General features: G+C 53.8%; 1 protein-coding gene across 1 annotated transcript; it reads right to left on the bottom strand.

Annotated features, from left to right (window-relative positions):
- Window positions 1-5,980: 5,980 nt before the first annotated feature.
- PES1 (pescadillo ribosomal biogenesis factor 1) lies at window positions 5,981-16,530 on the bottom strand. The gene is made up of 15 exons (XM_075534151.1): window positions 16,398-16,530; window positions 13,561-13,640; window positions 12,057-12,210; window positions 10,988-11,097; window positions 10,679-10,850; window positions 10,510-10,599; window positions 8,678-8,794; window positions 8,512-8,586; window positions 8,247-8,336; window positions 7,967-8,097; window positions 7,593-7,718; window positions 7,315-7,499; window positions 6,776-6,942; window positions 6,531-6,692; window positions 5,981-6,342 (listed from the first exon to the last, which is right to left on the bottom strand). The coding sequence occupies exons 1-15, from the start codon at window positions 16,419-16,421 to the stop codon at window positions 6,259-6,261; spliced, it is 1,767 nt and encodes a 588-aa protein (XP_075390266.1). The 5' UTR covers window positions 16,422-16,530; the 3' UTR covers window positions 5,981-6,258.
- Between the last annotated feature and the right edge of the window lie 2,533 nt (window positions 16,531-19,063).

Here is a 19,063-nt window from a genome sequence, read left to right as displayed (position 1 = left end):
ACTCACCTGTAATTAGGGGGCTTGTGTGTCCCCAGAGAATATAAAGAGCTTGGGCTAGCATTAAAGATCGCTCTCTCCCTCCACGCGGACCACCAAGCAGGGCTGAGGTGAGCGTGCTACCATGAATCGTGTCTGACTCCATTTATTCCTATATTTCCCTTCTATCTTTCATACTCTCTATGACTTTACTATGATCTTTACTTATTATCGCTGTACAATTGAGCCTACTGGACCCATAATGATGGCTTCCCCTGACATATGGTGCCCAACGTGGGGACCTGTAGGAAAAGAACTCTTTTGAGTTATATCCCATGTAACAATTGTATGGCCTCATCGGACAGCAACTTATTATCACTGTACAATGGCGCCTACCAGACCCGTAATGATGTGTTACGGGCTGGCTTCCCCTGACAAAGCGCCAGTTATGTGTATGAGGTTCTCCAGCACGCTCTGCCTCTCTGTTCCCGGGGCTGCAGGCTAAGATATCCTAGTTATGAACCCTATTTCCCCTGCTCCCTACTTGGGTGACTTCCCCTCCCGAAGCCTGTCTCCTCCTCTGTAAACTAGGGCTACAGTGGGTCCCTGAAGGAGCGCGGATGGTGTTGCGGTTTACACATCTGGCTGCTAACCACAAGGTTGGCAGGTCAAAACCACCAGCCACTCCACAGGAGACTGAGGAGGCCTTCTGCTCCTGTGGAGATTTAGTCTTGGAAGTCCCCAGGGGCAGTTCTACTATGACCTATCGGGTCACTGTCAGTCACGATGGCCTCGATGGCAGTTGGCAGTGTGGGCCTTTCACAAGATTGTTAAGAGGGTCTAGGATCCCAGACTTGACAAGCCGTTGGCCCAACACATAGTCAGTGCTAATCAGGCCCACTGCTGTTCAGTAGATGGAGTCATGGCAGCCCGTGTGTTACATGAGCTGTCAACTTCATGGAAGCTGATCCCCAGGCCCTTTTACCATGGAACCACTATCAGCCTCTTGATTAGCAGTTATGCACAAATGTGTGCACACCCAGGGACCTTCAGTCCATGTGAGCAGAGCCAACAACTATCATCCTCTGCCGTCCACAGGCTGGGACAGCAGGGTCAGCTGGTGCAGATTACTACAGATTACTCCAAAGCCACCCTCCCTCTCTGTGGTAGTTACATAATCTGTTGTCAATTTGAGACGTAAAAGTGAAGTGGTGGAGTTTAGCCTGCTAATCAGGTCCCAGCTTGATGACGTCATTTGGAGCTGCTAAGGAGCTAAATAGCTCCCTAGAGGTGGGACACATGCTCACTCCCTGCGAGACGTTGCTGATGATGTCTGAGGAAGCTCCACCTATGCAGCCAGAGCCCTGGAGCTGGAGGAGCCACATGAAGACCCACGCCAGCGCTGAGAGGCTTACACTGCCACTGGATCCACAAGACTTTCCACCCACTGGCCTGTGATCTTCCTGCATTCGGCATCATTGCATGTGTTGAGTGAGTCTGAAGAGGAATGTGGGCTAATATTGGACTTATTAACTTGATCTGGACTGGGCTGTTTTCTTAATATATAATTACTCTTCTATATAAAGCTCTTTTTATCTTAATCAGTTTATTGGGGCTCGTACAACTCATCAAAATTCATACATACATCTATTGTGTCAATCACATTTGTGCATTTGTTACCATCATCATTCTCAAAACATTTTCTTTCTACTTGAGCCCTTGGTATCAGTTCCTCATTTTTCCCCCTCCCTCCCTCATGAACCCTTGATAATTTATCATTTTTTTCATGTCTCACACTGTCAGACAGATGTCTCCCTTTACTCACTTTTCTGTTGTCCATCCCCCAGGGAGGGAGTTATATGTAGCTCCTTGTGATCGGTTCTCCTTTCTCCCCACCTTACCCTTACCCTCCTGGTATCTCCACTCTATTGGTCCTGAGGGGTTTATCTGTCCTGGATTCCCTGTGTTTCCAGCTCTGATCTGTACCATTGTACATCCTCATGATAGTGGGGGGGGGGGGAGGGAAGCATTTAGGAACTAGAGGAAAGTTGTATGTTTCATCGTTGCTACATCGCACCCTGACTGGCTCATCTCCTCCCCGAGAACCTTCTGTAAGGGGTGTCCAGTGGCCTACAAATGGGCTTTGGGTCCCCAATCTGCACTCATCCTCCTTCACAATGAAATGATTCTTGTTCTTTGATGCTTAATTCCTGATCTCTTCGACACCTCATGATCACACAGGCTGGTGTGCTTCTTCCATGTGGGCTTTGTTGCTTCTGAGCTAGATGGCTGCTTGTTTACCTTCAAGCTTTTAAGACCCCAGATACTGTATCTTTTGGTAGCTGGGTACCATCAGCTTTATTCACCACATTTTCTTATGCACCCATTTGTCTTCAGCGATGTCGGGAAGGTGAGCATTATGGAATGCCAGGCTAATAGAACAAAATGTTCTTCCGTTGAGGGAGTACTTGAGTAGAGGCCCAATGTCCATCTGCTATCTTAATACTAAATCTATAAATATATGCACATAGATTTATTTCCCCATCATCACATATAAATATATTTACATATGTACATGCCTGCATTTAGACCTCTATAAATGCCCTTTGCTTCCTAGTTCTTTCCTCTATCTCCTTTTAATAAAGCTCTTTCTTATATACATATGGGCGTCTATGAGTTTGATTCTCTAGTCGACCCAGAGTAACTCTCTCCAAGGCCCCATACTCCCCATATTCCAGGCTGGAGTCTCTCCAGTCCCCAGATACCATAAGCAAGGAAACAGACACAGACAGGAAAGGCTCTCATGGCAAGTCAAGGCCCAGCGGGGGGGGGGGGTGGGGTGGGTAGGGGAGGACAAAGTCTGTGGTCCCCAGCAAAGACTTTTTGGATTTCTAGGTTTCAGCCTCCACACTTCCTGAAAGTGACAGGCAGATGTCCTCAGGTCCCCACTTTCTCCCAGCCTGCACCTGGCAATCCCCATGGTACTTATATTTCAACTACCCCTGGCTGGTCATGAGAGGTGGCAGTTAGGGACTCCTCAAAGAAGGACCCCATTGGGAGGGGAGTAAGCAGTCATTCCCAAACCAGCTGCCCTGCCTGAATAGCCACTGTTAGTCTTTCTCCCAGAGAATCCCTGCCCCTTTCCTCGGTCTCTAAAGGGAGGGGCTCCTGGGGACACAGTCCTCTTTCAATGAGTGACCAGAGGGCCTTGGACTGACTGAGGAAAGGGACAGGCAAGAAACCGAATTCTTTGTCCACAGGGCGCTTCTTCAGGCAGGCTCTGCCTGGGAGAGCAGCGGGGATAAAGGCAGCCCGAGGTGGCAGCTGGGAACAGGGCTCCCTTGTCTCTGCTCTTACCCGGCCCTGAGTGTCAGGCGGAGCTGGGAGCCAGGGAGTGGAGCGGGGAGGGCTCCTGGGCTGGAGTCTGGGGGCCAGCCCTGGCAGATCCCAGAGACTACGACCCCAGGGAGACAGGTATGCCCAGCAGGAGTGGAGCTGTGAGGTGGGGCCAAGGAGGTGGTGGGGCCAGACGCCTACCATTGGGAGTCAATGCTCTCTTCTATGAACCGTGTGACCTTGGGCAAGTCTCCTGGAGCCTGTATCCCCTTTAGAATAATGAAGATAGACCCCCAACAAGTGGCCACAACAATGGGCTCAAACATAAAATCCATTGTGAGGATGGTGCAGGCCTGGGTGGTGTCTCCTCCTGTGGTACAAAGGGGAGCTATGAGTCACAGCCAAGATAACACAGCACAGAAAGCAGCCGTGCCTCCTTCTCAGGCCAGTGGGGCAACCTGGGGCGGGCCGGGGACATGCAGCCTGCCTCCTGTGTGGCCCAGACACGTCTTGAACTCACTGAGCCTCAGGATGCCCCTCAACCCTGATATGGGAAGAGGTTGGGTTCTCCCTCCACACCTGCCTTTCCTGAGGGTTTCCATGGCATCTGTCGCCATGGGAACCTGGGATCAGGTGTCAGACCGGTGGCTCTCTCCTACCACCCTTGTGGGAGGCAGTAGCCCCTTTCCTGTCCTGGGCAGCTGGGGAGGGGTCCCCACTGAAAGAGGCCACAGTCCTGCATTGCACTCAGCCCAGCTGTTCCCAAGTGCTGACTCTGGGAGCAGGGACCTGCAGCCCCCGAACCCACAAGCCTCTGCAGCCCCTTCCTCTGCTGTGACTTGGGCCCCTTCTGGGGAGGTCTGGGGGGATGGGAAGACCCCAGTCTCCCTCCCTCTCCCCACCCCTGCCTCCTCCACCCCTGCCACACCTCCAGGGCTCAGGCCACCTGTGTCCACGCCCATTAATCATTAACAGACTGCACTTGTTTCTCCAGCCCCGCCATCCTACCTCTTGAGATGGGGCATGGGGGAAAACCTGGGGGAAGTGGCTGTGAGAAAGACTGCGCAGGAGTAAACACCTTTGCTCCTGGCCTCGGTCGCCCACCCTTGGGCAGCAAGGAGGGGCGCCTAGTCTTTGCCACAGCAGCGTAGCACCGCTGCGCCTGCATCCCGTCTGCTAGTCTGCGTGTCCACCTGGGGCCTGACCCACGGAGGGATGGGGCGGCTTGGGGGCTGGGGTAGTGTGGTCCCAGGGCTCCAAAAGGGGTAGACTGAGGCAAGGCCAGGCGTGCCCAGCCCCTGCACTCACCTGGTCCCTGTCCTCGTTGTCCTGCTTAGGCTCAGCGCAGCTGGCTGGGCGCGGGCCGCGCCGCCCGGGCGCTAACTGGGCGGCGGGCGCACCAGCCAGGCCCCCTGTGCCCCAGGCCTGGGCCCTGCCCCCCCGCCGCCGCGCCCGCTCCGGCCAGGTACGGCCGCCGGCCTGGCCCTGCCCCCGGCGCTGTGGCCAATGGGCGACCCGGGCCACGGGGCCCCTGGTGCCCGCCCTGGACTCACAGAAGCCGCATTCAGCGCGGCGGAGCGATGCGCAGCGCCCCCGCCGCCAGCCCAACAAGGCGCGTTTGTCTGGGTGAGCCAACGGGGCCATTGTCCCGCCACCGAGCCCCCAGCCCTGGAGGAGGCTGGAAGTGCCTGGGAATTGGGATGGGGGGTGGGGGGAGGCATGGGGCTCTGGGAAAAGGAGGCAGCCTAAGGAACCGACGGGAGGTTCAGGGCCTCCAGTTAGTGAGATGGGGCATCCATGGGGGAAGACCAGGTACTGGGACACAAAGGGCTCCCTCTGGCCCCCTAAAGTATCCACTAGGCTGTGGCTGTCCGTCCAGGCACTGCCTCCTGGTCCAGGTCTGGCCCTGGTCCTTTAATCCCAGCGCAAGACCACGGGTGAGGCGAGGGCCAATGTCTGATGGAGCTGGGATGCCCTGGTCCAGCTGTGGGCAGTGCAGAAGCAGTTGGCCCCCCAGGGCCTCTATCAGAGCTGTGCTGCCCCCGCCATTACTGGGCGACTCTGGAATGGGGAAAATTCCACATCAGCAAAGCTGCCAGGGATTTTTCCATATTTGAGGGGACTGCCCTCTCTGCCTTGCCCCAGTGCTCCTGCCCCTGGCCTGGGAGGTGTCTTTGTCCGGAGGGGCAGTCTGGCTCCAGAGGCACCGAGCCTGTTCCAGCCCCTGGAACCCCCTCCTCTGAAGCAGGGGCCCAGGGTGCTGTTCTCCCCACGGAGGCACGTTTCTACCTCGAGTAAGGGGCGTGCAGAGGCAAAGCCCTGGAGCCCTTCCTCAGGAAAGGTGGGGACCCTGCTCACAGGCACTGGGCCTCCCAGTCAAGAAGGCTCCTTCCTGAGTAGCCCTGAGGAGCTGTAAGGACCGCAAGGCTACACTGGGGGGGTTCCTCAACTAGGGAGGGTGAGCCCTCCTCCTCCCCTCCGGGCCCGGCTGAGGTTTCCCAGATCCCTGCTCTGGATGCTTCCAGTGCTGGCTCTGAACTCCTCCTGCCGGCAGTTGGTATGTACCAAACTGACTAGTTGTGAGGCCATGCTGAACCTGTATTCTTCTGATCATCCACCACATGTGGGAGGAAGGCTCTTCCCCCACCCCAGAAACACAGAATCCGACTGCAAAACTACAGCCATTTAATGAATGCTCCCCTCAACACCCCCAGCACCCTGAGCATCCTGGGTCCAGTCACGGGGGAGGGCTGGAGAAAGCCAGAGTGGGTGAGTGAATGACTAGCTCTCTGCCCCCACAGCCACTGACTCCTGGAAGCACCAAATCGTGCTGGGCACAGTGTTTTTCTTCGCCAGCCGGCCGGCGGGGAAATAGGGAGCAGCGAGGGGCACTCCGTCCAGCCTGTCTTCAGAGCCCAACCATCAGGGGTCTGCGGCCAGCAGGCCTCACACAGGCCTCGCCTTCTTGGTCTTCTTCTCACGCCTCACGGCCTCATCGTGGGCTTTCCGCTTCTCAGCCAGTTTGTTGGCCTGTAAGGAGGAAGAGGGGAGCAGGCTCTGGTTGTATGTGTGTGTTTGTGTGGGGGTGCTATGAACCAATTGGCACTGCGTTCAGCAGGTTCAGACTCTGTCTCTCAGAACCCGCCCAGCAGACTCGGCCTAGGGTGGGAAGGGGCCCAGGGGCCAGAGGCCCTAGGAAGGGCCAAGCAGGCACCTACCTCTCGGACTTTGCGTTTCTTGCCGAACATGATCTTGCGGTAGAGGTACTTCTCTCTCTTCTTCATCATCATGATGGCCAACCGCTTGGCCTCGCTCTCCTCCTCTTGGGCCAGCCGCTGCTTATCCTCCAGCTTCACCGTGCCTGCCATCACCCTGGGCTTCTGAGGACCCAGGGGGGATGTTGTGGGTACAGGGCACTCCCAATCCCACCAGCCTCCAGACCCCCATCCAGCAGCCCACTGACCTTCCCCTCCATCCTCTGTTCCTCCAGGGCTGCCAGGCGGGCCTCCTCCTCCTTTTCCGAACCAGCCTCCTCCTCCTCCTTTTCCGAACCAGCCTCCTCTTCCTCTTCCTCTTCACTTTCCTTGTCATCGTCTTCCTCCTCCTCCTCTTCAGAGTCATTCAGGTTGCCTATCAAGAGCCAGGGAAGGTCTGAGTGCCTGGAAGCCCATTCTTCCTGTGCACCAATCCCCGTCACCCTGACGGACGTCCCCGGCCATCCAGGGCGGTCCTCCCACAATCCCTTTGGTGCCTCCTCCCGAGGCCAACCTGTCTCCTAAGGAAGCCCCATACTACCCACTCCTGAGCTCTGCTACCTCCCACCAAGCCTCCTTTTGCTCAGTTACTTCACGCCACGTTACGGGAAACAAACTGCCACTTTTCTCAGAAGTTAAAGCAAGCCAGGGAAATCTTGTGGCTTTACTGCCTTGTCCCTGAGAGTGTGTCCCCTCTGTAGTCAAGGGGTCTGTCCACTGGTTGCCCAGCCCCACCGCTCCCACTCACCTGGGTCCTCTCCCCGCTGCAGGGCCAGCAGCTTCAGCTTCTCAGGTGGGATGTAATCACCCTCCTTCTCGGACACAAACGGCGAGAGGTGTGGGGGCAGTGACACCCCTGGGAGGTAACTCTCCGTAGGGAGTAGCAGCCGGGCGTTCACGGAGTCAAACAGCCACTGGGGCTGCACGTAACACCTGGTAGAGCAGTGAGTCAAGGCCTGTCACAGACAACCCTTTGCTATAGACTTCGGTGCCCAGAGAGGGGCAGAGGGAGGGCCAGGGACCTACCTGCCGATGACAGGGGTCTGCTGCCCGGGTCTGTCGACAATCTGGTGGGTGATGCTGGAATCTGTGATGTCGTAGGTAGCCCCGATGCACAGAGACTTGTCCCAGGAGACAGCCCCCCCGAAACTCCTAGGCAGAGGGAGCACCCAAGGGTGCCTGGCATGAGCTGCCAACTATGGGCATAGCTCTCTGGAACCCCCTGGCCACCAGCCCACTCACCCAGCCTCCCTGGTCCCTAGGGGAAGTGCCAGCGGCTGTGTTGCTGCAGGCTCAGGTACCTTGTGCCCCACTGCGCAGATGCAGTGCTGCGGCCCATGAAGGTGGCCGCCCCACCTGCTGGTACCAACGAGCATTCTGCCCAGCGCTCAGTCACCCACCTGATGATGAAGGCCAGGGCCTCACGGGGCACCTCTCGGTTCAGGAAGAACTTCAGACCCTCAAACAGCTTCTTGTGCTTCTCCTGCGCCTCCAGCTCCCTCCTGCGTGCCTCCTCCTGGCTCGCCACCTCCTGCCGTGAAAGAGGCAAGGCCTACACCTGACTGGAGGGCTGAGTGCAGGTCCCATCCCCAACATCCTTGTAGATCCCTCAGGCCAGGGGGCAGCCCCAGTGCCCTCTCACATCCACCCAGATCCTTTGGGAAGGCAGTGAACTCTCACCCCATCAGTGGGAAACTCGTCCACCTCAGCATCCTCCTCGGCGTCCGGCACCACCACCCGAGCCAGGCTGGCACTGAGGGCTGCCAGCTTCTACAGGAAAGAAGCAGGGGCCTGAATGGGCTGTCAGGACAAAGCGGGGTGGGGCGTAGTGATGGCAGTACTGAACCATCAGTGGGTAAAGCCTGCGACCACCCCAGAGCCATCGAGGTCATGCAACCTTGGATCACCTTCAGCCTTCGGCTGGCGCCCCGGCAGGTGCCCTCACCTCCATGGAGCTCTCCGAGTCCAGCGCGTATGCACCCTCACTGGACTTCAGCTCGGTGCTGGTCTGTCCCTCGAGCTGGAAACAGGGGAAGGTCAGAGAGCAGAGGACCCCCAAGGCCCACCACCCCGGGAGGAGAGACAAGTCCCGGGGTCCTGGCCTGGCCTACCTTGGGCGGGTAGTGGAGGTTGAGGGACTGGTAGAGGCGGAAGTTGACGAAGCCCAGCAGGGTGGTGTAGAACTCCGTGAAGGTGGCCATGACTCTGTAGTCCACATCTGTTGGGTGCTGGGACACAAGAGGGGCGTCAGGGGTGGGGGTGCAGGGGAAATGGTAATTCATACAGGGCCGGGGGCTGGCTGACCAGATGATCAAGAGCAGTGGGGTTTGGAGGGGACAGCCCCACCCAGAGGCACCAGTGAGACCTTGGGGTGGAAGCACAGAACTAGGTGATTCACCCAGATCTGAAGCCAGGAACAAAGGCACAGCCTGAAGGCCCAAGAGGCTGGGTGGCCTGGCTCCCGGAGAGCCCTGGAGCAACGTCAGCACAGAGGTGCACTCGCTTGCCGGACAGTGAAGGGATAGAGGGCTCACCTGGCCCTCCAAGAACTGGTCTTGTCAGTGTGCTCCCATCTACACAGGGAGTTCGACTGGCCCACTGCCGTGGACCAACAACCCCAAGATCTCTCCACCCCGGGGCCACAAGGTGCCTACCTCCCCTACTCCCACTTCCACACGAGGAGTTGGCTGGGCCTCTGAAACCAGTCCTGTTTCCCATAGAGCCGAGTAAGACACAAGCCTCCCCAAGGAGCTAGAGGTGAGGCCAGGGCCTCCGTGGGGGCAGAGTGGGGAACTGGCCAGCAAGGAGGCTCTCTTCCCCCAGGGCCAGCTATGTGGAGGTCGCCACCCCAGTGGCCTAGTTCCACAAAGAGAAGTCTGAGCAGCACAGGCTGAGAGAGAGAAAGGAAGGAAGCAGCAGGCCAGAGAGGAAAGAGGCGGGGGGATGGGAAGGTCACAGATGCCCGAATCTGCTCCCCAGAGAGGGAGCACCAACTGTCCCTCCCCTACACAGACCGCAGCCACCATGGCCAGAGCGGGGTCTGCCCTATGCATTCCCACCCGTCACAGGGAGGGCCCAGCCTCATCCTAGGGCCTCTGATGAGCTTGTCAGCACACCATCAGCCAGGCCCACGGCACCTACCCTCTCAAGCACATAGCATGCAGGCCCACCAAGGAGCAGCCACCAGCACCCTGGTTACAGGTTCCGGTGCCAGCTGAACATTCATTGCAGTGGACCCTGCCAACAGCTCCCAAGGCTTCCAACCGAGCAGGGCGCAGAAGCAGCAGCACTTGCTAGGCACTGCTCCCTCTGCAGTCACAGTGCACTGTCCCTCCGGGCCAGCGGCAGGCTGGGGACTAGGGTCCCAGTGCATCAGCTGCAGGCTGGCAATTGGACAGTGCCCAGTCCTATTACCTGCTCCCACCATCCCTTCAGCACCCCCATGTGGAGCACTTAAAAAAAATCCTTAAGCGTTTGACTCCTAACTATAAGGCTGGTGGTTGAACCCACGAGCTGTTCCTTGGGAAGAAGACAAGGATGTCAGCTCCCATCCACATTGACCGCCTCAGAAATCCTATCCAGGCTCATGCGTAGGAATCGACTTGTTGGGGGCCAGGGCCTAAGTCTAAGTCCTCATAACCAGCCTTGGAATGTGGCTGCTGTTTTCAGGTATCCACAAGTCACCCATGACCCAGCAACCCCACAGAGCAGAACTCCAGGCCTTTCTTCTGCAGAACAGCCGGGTGGGTTTGAACTCCCAACCTCAGGGGTATCAGTGCAGTGTTTACAGAGGTGCCCCCAGGGCTCCTCCTCAAAGCGGAAGCATGAGTGAAGTCCAGAGGAGAGAGGGACAGCCAGGCACTCATGTTCCTAATTCCCCAGCACACAATTCACCCCCAACCAACCAGGAGGAGCCAGCACAGGCCTGGCCGTGTGCACTCACATCATGGGAGAAGGCATAGGGTGTGACCCACACGATGGGCTGGCCCAGCACCTCGGCCTGGTAGTAAATGCCTTTGATGGACAGGAAGACCTGGAGGAACAGAAGGCTGAGTGAAGACCAAGGCAGCCGGGTCAGTGACCAGGAGACCCCACCCACAGCGTGGGCCCACCTTGCGCAGGGCGCGTGCAGCGATGACGTAGTGCAGGAATTCCACCGAGAGCCGGCGGCACAGCTGGATGGTCTGCACGTGGCACTTGCCCGTTCGGGGGAAGGTGGAGAAGAGGAAGCACATGGAGAGGGCGTCGTCCAGGTCCCTCAGGGCATCGATAAAGGTGGGGTACCTGCACGGCGAGGCCTGTGCTCACAGCCTGGCCACCCGCCAGCCACCCCAAAGATCCCTATTCGGGCGAGGCCTTGCCATTGTCACTCCCTGGCCAGGCTCTAGGGCAGGGCCGGGCAGTGCAGTGCGTGGGCTCACCGCTCCTTAATGATGTGGTCAAGCTTGTAGTTGGGCTTATTGTCCTTCAGGCGCTCCACAGTGTTCCACTCGCTCTTCCCATAGGCCTTCCGGAGCTTCCGGACAAACACCTGGGTGAGAGGAAGAGACTCCAATACAGGGCCATGGACCGTGGATTTCCCTCTTGCACGGAGGATGGAACTCTGGGGCAAGACGACTCTCCGTGTCCTAGATTGACCGGCATCCTCCACCCAGGCGCACACAAGCGGCAGCCCCAAGGAGCAGCAGGATGAACTATTAGATCAATGTACTCCTCATAGCCACTCATAGATACACCCCCGCCCCCACCCACGTGTGACAAAGGGAGGCTACACAGCCCAGCTTTAGCTTGTCTTCTCTGAGGAAGGACAGGGTCAGGGGTCCAGTCACAAACAAGCTGTGGTGTGAGGGGCTGGGTCACAGGGGTCAGCGAAGCTGAGGCCAGAAGGTCCCTAAACAGATCAACTTTTTTTCTTCCCAGGACTTCTAGCAGCAGAGCTGGAAAACTTCCAACTTGGTGAGATAACAGCCGCAAAACCCAGCAGCAAGATACACTCTCCCTGGCCAGCCTCTGAGGGCCTCTAGGTGGCGCCCGACACCTCCAGTATGCGCATGGCCAGTGGCAGGTGGTCCACTTTCAGTGATTTGCGTTTCACGTTAATAGTTTTCTGCTTTCCCAAGTGGGACATTAGCATCTAATGGCTTCTATTTCTGGAAAGAAAGGCTTAGCCTCCTAAGAGCAATTTCAGAAAGGTTCATGGTAGGAGTGGTTTCTCTTGGCAGGGAGTACACGGAGCTTGTGAAATTATACCATCAGGGCTTCGGAGGCCAAACTTTCCCTAGCCAACCCAGGGAAAACAGCCGCAGGCCAAGGACAATCAGCCAGCCACCAAGGGCCTGACAACAGCTTCCACACAGATGGCCAGAGGTTCTTCCCGACAGCCTTCCTGCAGCAGGATGTTCTTCCTGTCTGCCCAGGCTCACTCAGATGGACTAAGTAATCTGCCTAAAGTCACCATCAGGGGGTCCCCGCCTGGAGGCCACACCCCACCTTGTATTCCCGGAACTTGTTGACAATGGGCTCATGGAGGAGGAATCTGATGTCTTTGATGAGGTAGAAGGTGCGGGCGGCAGTGGAACCCTTGTTAACCTTCTTCTTGTGTTTGGGCTCATGAGGATAAATTCCCTTCAGGATGCATAGCCGCCTGGAAGACAAAACATTCATGGAGGTCAGTAAACAACACACTGCCACTGTGGCACAGCACCAGAAAGGTCACACTGGACAGAGGGATGGGCAGGCAGGTGCCCTCTTCACTAGGGGCAGTAGGAAGTACCCAGCTGTGGAAGGGACATTTCAGAAGACCGGAGAATGACGGACAGAAGAACAAACCAATTTGTCTTGGAGGAATTATTAGAGCCAGAATGTGCCTGAGAAGCGAGGGGGGTGAGGCACCATCCCATTTACTTTGAGCAGCTTCTCAGGAAGGGCCAATTCCTGGAGAATACCATGCTTGGGAAAGTAGGGGGTCAGCAAAAAAGAGAACCACCCTGGACAAGATGATGGACCCAGCAGGCTCAAACCTAATAATGGTGAGGAAGGAGCGGGGCGGGGCAGTGTTTCACTCTGTCCGACACACACGCAGTCCCTGCAAGTGGGAACAGATTTGACCCCTACCAGCAACAACCAAGAAGGGGTGTCAGACATGGACAACGTAGAAGGGAGAACACCGACTGGCTGGCTTATGTCTACCTATCACCCTTTATTACAGATTGAACTGGGTTCCCCCAAAAGGTATGTTGGACTCCAGGCCTCTGTACGTACGAATGACCTTTTTGTTTTTAAAATAAGAGCCTTTGGAGATAATAACTTGGCATCATGCTAGAGCCCTAATCACATAGGACAAAGATCGTGATGTGAAGACAGAGGCTAGCTAGTCATCAAGGAATGCCAGAGATGGCTAGAAGTCTCCAGAAGCTATAAGCGAGGCATGGGACTGTCTTAGGGCTCTGAGAACAGCAACCAGAGAAGTGAGCTAATAGAACAGACAGGTAGAATACCGGCTGCCCTGGCAAAGAAAGGACACACAGAGAGGGATTGGCAGACAGGTGCCCGGGAGACTCAACATGGTAGACACTGATTCAGAATCCTGGCATCCAGAACTGGGAGAATATAACATTGTTTTTAAAAGTTAAAATCAAGAGATTTTAAAAAGAGGAGGAAGAACATCCTGAGAAGGGCCTGGTACTGGGCATGGCTGAGGGGCTGAAGGTAGGCTAGGTGGCTGGCTGGAGACATCACAGGAGATCTGCAAGGCCTGCAGGCCATGGGGAAAGTCTGGAATTGGTTCTCTGAGGACACGTCTGCAGGGAGATGGGTGGCACACCCCAGCCAAACGACCCCTCCTCTGATGACCTAAGCGATGGATGCATCATCACCCACTTTTCCAGCTTCCCATCAGACCAGGCCTGGCCAAGTCAGCTGGAGGAGAAAGAGGGCGACAGTAGAGTGCCCAGCCACCCGGATGGAGGATCCTCTGCAGTCCTCTAGACCTCACCTGAAGTCAGCCAGGCTCAGCTGCAGCTTCTTCCGGGCTTTGTTTCGGGTGATGTAGTTGGTGGCAGAGCCTCGTTCATACTTGGGGAGGAAGAAAACAAGTCTTTATTAGTCAAACTTTCAGTGGCTGACATTTGACACTCAAGCTCTGGGCATGCCTTGTTTCAGAGGCAACTAATATTCCAGAAAAGGACTGGAAAACGGTTGCTGGGATGGGAAGTGCTGAGTTGGGAGGGAGCCCACCTCAGAGAGAGAGAGAGAGAGAAAGAAAGAAGAGAAGAGAGAGAGAGAGAGAGAGAGGCTGCACTGATTCGAAGTTGAATACAGAGGACATACACATCTGGAGAGCATGAGGCGGGGACCGAGAGGTGGCTATGTATCAGGTGCTGTGCCTAGCACTTACTATTAGCTCTCTCTAAGTTTTGGCTCTTATGATGAGCTGTTTCCATACATTACTTCATTTACTCTCCAAAGCCCTGTGGGGTGAATGCCATGTTAAGGCACCCAACCCTTCCCTTTCACACGGGGAAAAGGGTTCAAAAACCCAAATCCAAACCCACCGTTACTGAGTTGAATCCAACTCATAGCAACCCAACAGAACAGCAGTAATCTTTACAGGAATAGCTCTCCTGGTCTTGCTCTCATGGAGTGGCTGCTGGGTTTGAACCGATGCCCTTTCAGTTCACAGCTGAAGGTTTAACTCTCGTGACACCAAGGATCCTTATGAGAGGCTGAGCAAGGTTCAATAACGTGTCCACGTCACATGGCTTCTTCAGTGCTGATGCTAGTATTCAAACCAGCTTGACTCCAGAGCCTAAGCTCCTAAGTACAAAGGCAGTATTTCTCAACTTTGTGGTTATGCATTGGGCTGCAATCCCCACGGTCAGCAGATCGAAACCACCAGCCGTGGTGTAAGAAAAAGACTGGGTTTTCTACTCCAGTCAACAGTTACAGTCTCGGTAACCCACAGAGGTCTCTTCTAGGTGTCAGTGGTTCTCAACCTTCCTAATGCCGTGACCCTTTAATACAGTTCCTCATGTTGTGGTGACTTCCAAACCACAAAATTATTTTCGTTGCTACTTCATAACTGTCATTTTGCTACTGTTATGGATCGGGTGACCCCTGTGAAAGGGTCGTTCAACCCCCCCAAAGGGGTCGCAGCCCACAGGTTGAGAAATGCTGCTCTAGAGCCCTGGTGGTGCTGTCAGACACACTTTGGACTGCAAGGTTGGAGGTTCAAGCTCACCAGCCACTCCTCGAGATAACAATAAGGCTGTCTGCTCCCGTGGACTGACTTGATGGGGGCACAGGGGGCGGCTTTCTTATTCCCCAGTCCCTCAGCCCCATGTAATTTTAATACCACAGATTAACCAGTTATTTAAGTAGTGTGGGCCTTTAGAAGGTCATAAGTCATTGTAATACATGCTATACCCTCCCTCACAACCAGTTTTTGCTCCCTTGAAAGTAGGATTGTATGCGGTGGGCCACACAGCCCCTCCCTGTCCTCACTCATTCATCCATGTGACAGTAACAAGACCTCTACTACAATCAAAGCATAAGCCAGATGCTAAGAGGGCAGAAAAGACAAAAGATCTCATCTCTACCTGCTCCAAGGGGATGCCTGTGGTACTACAATGTGATCCTATCTCACCCTCACATCTCTGTATCCCTGGCAAGAGTAGCAGTGCCTTGTACTGCATTCTAAAATACTGACCAATCATGCCATTCCCAAACAAGCTCTACCTTGCGCAGGGCAGCAAGGGCCTCCTCTCAAGACAGACCAGCTCTAAAGAGACAAATCTCGAGGCTCCACTGGAGTGTGACCACGAATCATTCTCGCCTCAGAAAGGCCCTTCTCTCAATTTCCTGCAGACATTCACGTATTGCGTATTTTGGTGCAGGTCGATGCTAAGTCCTAAGCACAGAAAGACGGGTCTCCAGGGTCACAGGATGAACTGTCTTCATTAAATGTATCCTCTAAAGCCCTGTGTCGCCAGACTTTCGCCTTTAAAAATTAAGATGAGTGGTTTTCAACCAAGGTGATTTTGGTTCTGGGTGAGGGGTGAAATTTAACAATGCCTACAGACATTTTTGGTTGGGGGGTGCTCCTGGCAACCATCAGGGAGAACTCAGGGGTGTGGTGGTAAACATATCAAAATGTACAAGCCTCTTCCATCCCCTCCCCAACCAACGGGTCTTGGCACTTTGGAGATTCCCGACAGGCCGGATTACTAAGCATTCGCCTGCGCCAGAATCCATCCAAGGCTAGATTTACTCCTTCACACTTCTGCTTCAGCAGGACCGCCTCAGAGAGGCTTGCCAAAACACCACCGCCTAAAAGGAGCATCTGTTGATAATCGCCAGCTTCCTCTCTTCATTTGTTTTGTCACAGGAACCACCTGTGAGTCTCTCATTTGCTTGTTTACTTTTGGGGTCGCACCTCTCCCAGTAGAAACTGAATTCAAGGACTACAACTAAATTGTCCATGGCTCCATCTACGTGGAGTCCGCTCCGCCCCGCGGCGCTCTGCAGTACCAAGTGCAACGAGCCTGGGCGACGAAGGTCTCCACGTGTTGATCCCCCAGAAACGACCCGTCCTCGGCTCGAGCTGCGTTCAGTGACACTTTGCGCAGCTCGGGTGCGTTCCCCGATGTCGCCCGGGGATGCGCGCTGCCGTGCTCGCCGCTCCCCGGACGCCCCCTCCCCCTCACGAGGGTCTGCGCCGCTTCTGTCCCCACGAGGGGCCAAGACCGGGAAAAGGCTCGACCCACACGCTCCTCCGCCCCAGCTGTCACCCCCAGCACCCCACCAGGGCACCCTGCCAGCCCTCCAACTCACTTTCTTCTTCTCCAGGCCGCCCATCGCTCCACGTTAGAGGAGCCGCGCGGACAGCGCCGCCGACTTCCGCACGCTTCCGGTCTAAGTCCCCAAGGCCCCTACGCCGCCCGTCTGCGCGGGCTGTCCAAGGATGTGCCTGAAAGCAAGCCCACGGGGAAGTAGGGCTTTCCGCCAGACATTCGCAACTGGATGAGCTGCGGAAATCATCACGGCCTCTCTTCCGAGTTCTGTCCCACCGGTGATCCTATCTCGTAATATTTAAAAGCAGGCGGATGGTTAGGCATTTCTCGACATACCCCGAGTAGACGTTCGGCCCCATTGCATGTTGGGATAGAACAGGAGGACCATTCAGGGGCGACGCAGTGCCTTCTGGGATGCAAAGTTGCGCCTTGCTGGATGTGGGGTGAGCTGCGGTTGCGTTGTCTTGGAAACGGTTGCTAGCGTCGTCCAAACCCACCCTATTGCTTCGCTGCCAGCCATGGTTTCCTTCGTTCTCTTGTTCTTAAGGGGATAAAATAGGGCAAAAGGCAAGCACATATTTTTCCTTCATCCAGGTGGAGAGATCCACAGGCCCACTTATGTTTTCCGAGTCTTAGCTTTGATTGAAGAATAATTAAAGGCCAAGCTGGGTTACAGAAATCATGGCATATTTTAAAACTACATCTTAACACATTTAAGCTGTTATCACTCTTGTATATACATAATGATGTACGCAAATTTATAATACAGATTTGTGCACTTGAGGGGCGGATTACCCAATAACCAAAGCAAGAATGGGTTTATTGGTGCCAATTTACTAATTATTTCACATGAGGCTCATCAAAGAAACGGAAAATGTGTAAGCTGTTCACTGCAGCTTAGTAAGTAAGCACAAACAAACCTATGCTTACCTTGCTTACTGCCTACTCTGTCCCAGGGACTGTAAACTTGAAGTTCTGATTCTGTAGGAAGGTGCTGTGGGTTTAGGGGAGAGAGGGAGCTAAGCCGGCCACACCTGGAAGCACAATCTTTTATATGAAACAATGTGAAGATTTCACTACCGATTAGTTGAAACACAAGTCAGCAGTGTCTACCTTGCTTACTAAGTAATCTGACAATAGCTGTATTAAAACCTCCAGGTAGTGTAGTCTGGGAAATTGATGTCATTTTAAAGTTACTCGCTATTTTCGTCCAGTCACCATTTGGACGTGGGCTCAAAAGATTAAATCTGAGGCCCTTGTGAATGAACTCCACCAAGGTTTTGGTCATGTAAACCATCATTTAGATGGATTTGGGGCTAGCACATATTTCTAGCGCCAATCTAAGAACACTTCGTTCTTATGACATGACTGATTGGTGTTCACCCTTATGAAAATATCACTGAAGATATGGGTGTTATCGAAAAGTGTGACTAATAAACTATATGGTGCCCAGCTTTCAGAAAGAATAGCGTCTGGGGTCTTAAAGGCTTGTCATCAAACAACTAGCCATCTAAGCAAGCCATCAACTAAGTCCACATGAAGTAGCACACCAGCTGGTGTGAGTCAAAGATTGTAAATAGTAAAATCCAAATCCAAAGGAGGGAATGGTATCAGAGCTTAAATTGTGAATGCCTGGTTTACAGAAAGCTGTATGTGACCGCCCAAAATTCATTTGCAGGTTCCACACATAGATTAAGCTTCAGATGGGTAAATCCTCTTAGTCAAGGAATGTGACGAGCCTTATTACCAGACAACAGTGCAAAGTCGCTTGTGGCAAATATAGATTAAAAATGTAATATTGTTTGATTCCCCTTTTGACCTATTTCGAACTCACTTCAGTTTTTTTTTAAATGAAGGGGAAATATATGTGGCGTAGCGAAGGCAAATGGAAGAAATTAAGTCAAAGAACAGAACAGAAAATTTCAAAGGGTAACGCGAGGAGATGAAGTAAAATATCACAAAGTGTGCAAAGAGCTAGAGTTAGACAATCAAAAAGAAAGCACACTCAGCATATCTTACACTGAAAGAACTCAAGAAAAAAATACAAGCATCAAGTTTCAAAATGGGAAGATTCTATGGGTAAAATATTGAACAATACAGGAAGCATCAAAGAAGATGGAAAGAAATCAGTCATTGTATCAAAAAGAATAGGTTGACATTCAACCTTCTCAAGAGGAGGCATATGATTAAGAAATGATGATATTGAAGGAAGAAGTGCAGCTGCACTGAAAGCATTAGCCAAAAACAAGGCTCCAGGAACTGATGGAATATCGATTGAAATGTCTCAGCAAGCTGATGAAGCACTAGAAGCACTCATTCATCCATGGTAATTTGGAAGACAGCTTACCTGGCCAACTGACTGGAAAAGATCCATATTTGTACCATTATAAGGAAATATGACTGAACAGAATGCTCAAATTAGGGAATAATACCATTAATATGACATACAATATACTTTTGCTGGAGATCATTCAACAACACATGCAGCAGTACATTGACAGGGAGCTGCCAGTTGGGGCGGGATTCAGAAGAGGATGTATTTCAGGATAGCATTGTTGATTTCAGATGGATCTTGGATGAAAGCAGAGAATACCAGAAAGATATTTACTTGTGTTTTATTGACCATACAATGACATTTGACTGTGTGGACCATAAAAATCTATGGGTAGAATTGAGAATGGGAATTCCAGAATATGTCTTTTGTGC

This window comes from Tenrec ecaudatus, chromosome 16 (assembly GCF_050624435.1).
Source record: "Tenrec ecaudatus isolate mTenEca1 chromosome 16, mTenEca1.hap1, whole genome shotgun sequence".
Taxonomy (NCBI): domain Eukaryota; kingdom Metazoa; phylum Chordata; class Mammalia; order Afrosoricida; family Tenrecidae; genus Tenrec; species Tenrec ecaudatus.
This window is presented reverse-complemented; position numbering and strand designations above follow the sequence as displayed.

Coding starts and splice junctions, on each gene's coding strand:
- PES1 (XM_075534151.1), bottom strand. CDS start 16,421: ATGGGCGGCCTGGAGAAGAAGAAA. Junction 12,211..13,560: donor CTGAGCCTGGCTGACTTCAG/GTGAGGTCTAGA, acceptor TTTGTCTTCCAG/GCGGCTATGCATCCTGAAGG. Junction 8,337..8,511: donor ACTCGGAGAGCTCCATGGAG/GTGAGGGCACCT, acceptor TCTTTCCTGTAG/AAGCTGGCAGCCCTCAGTGC.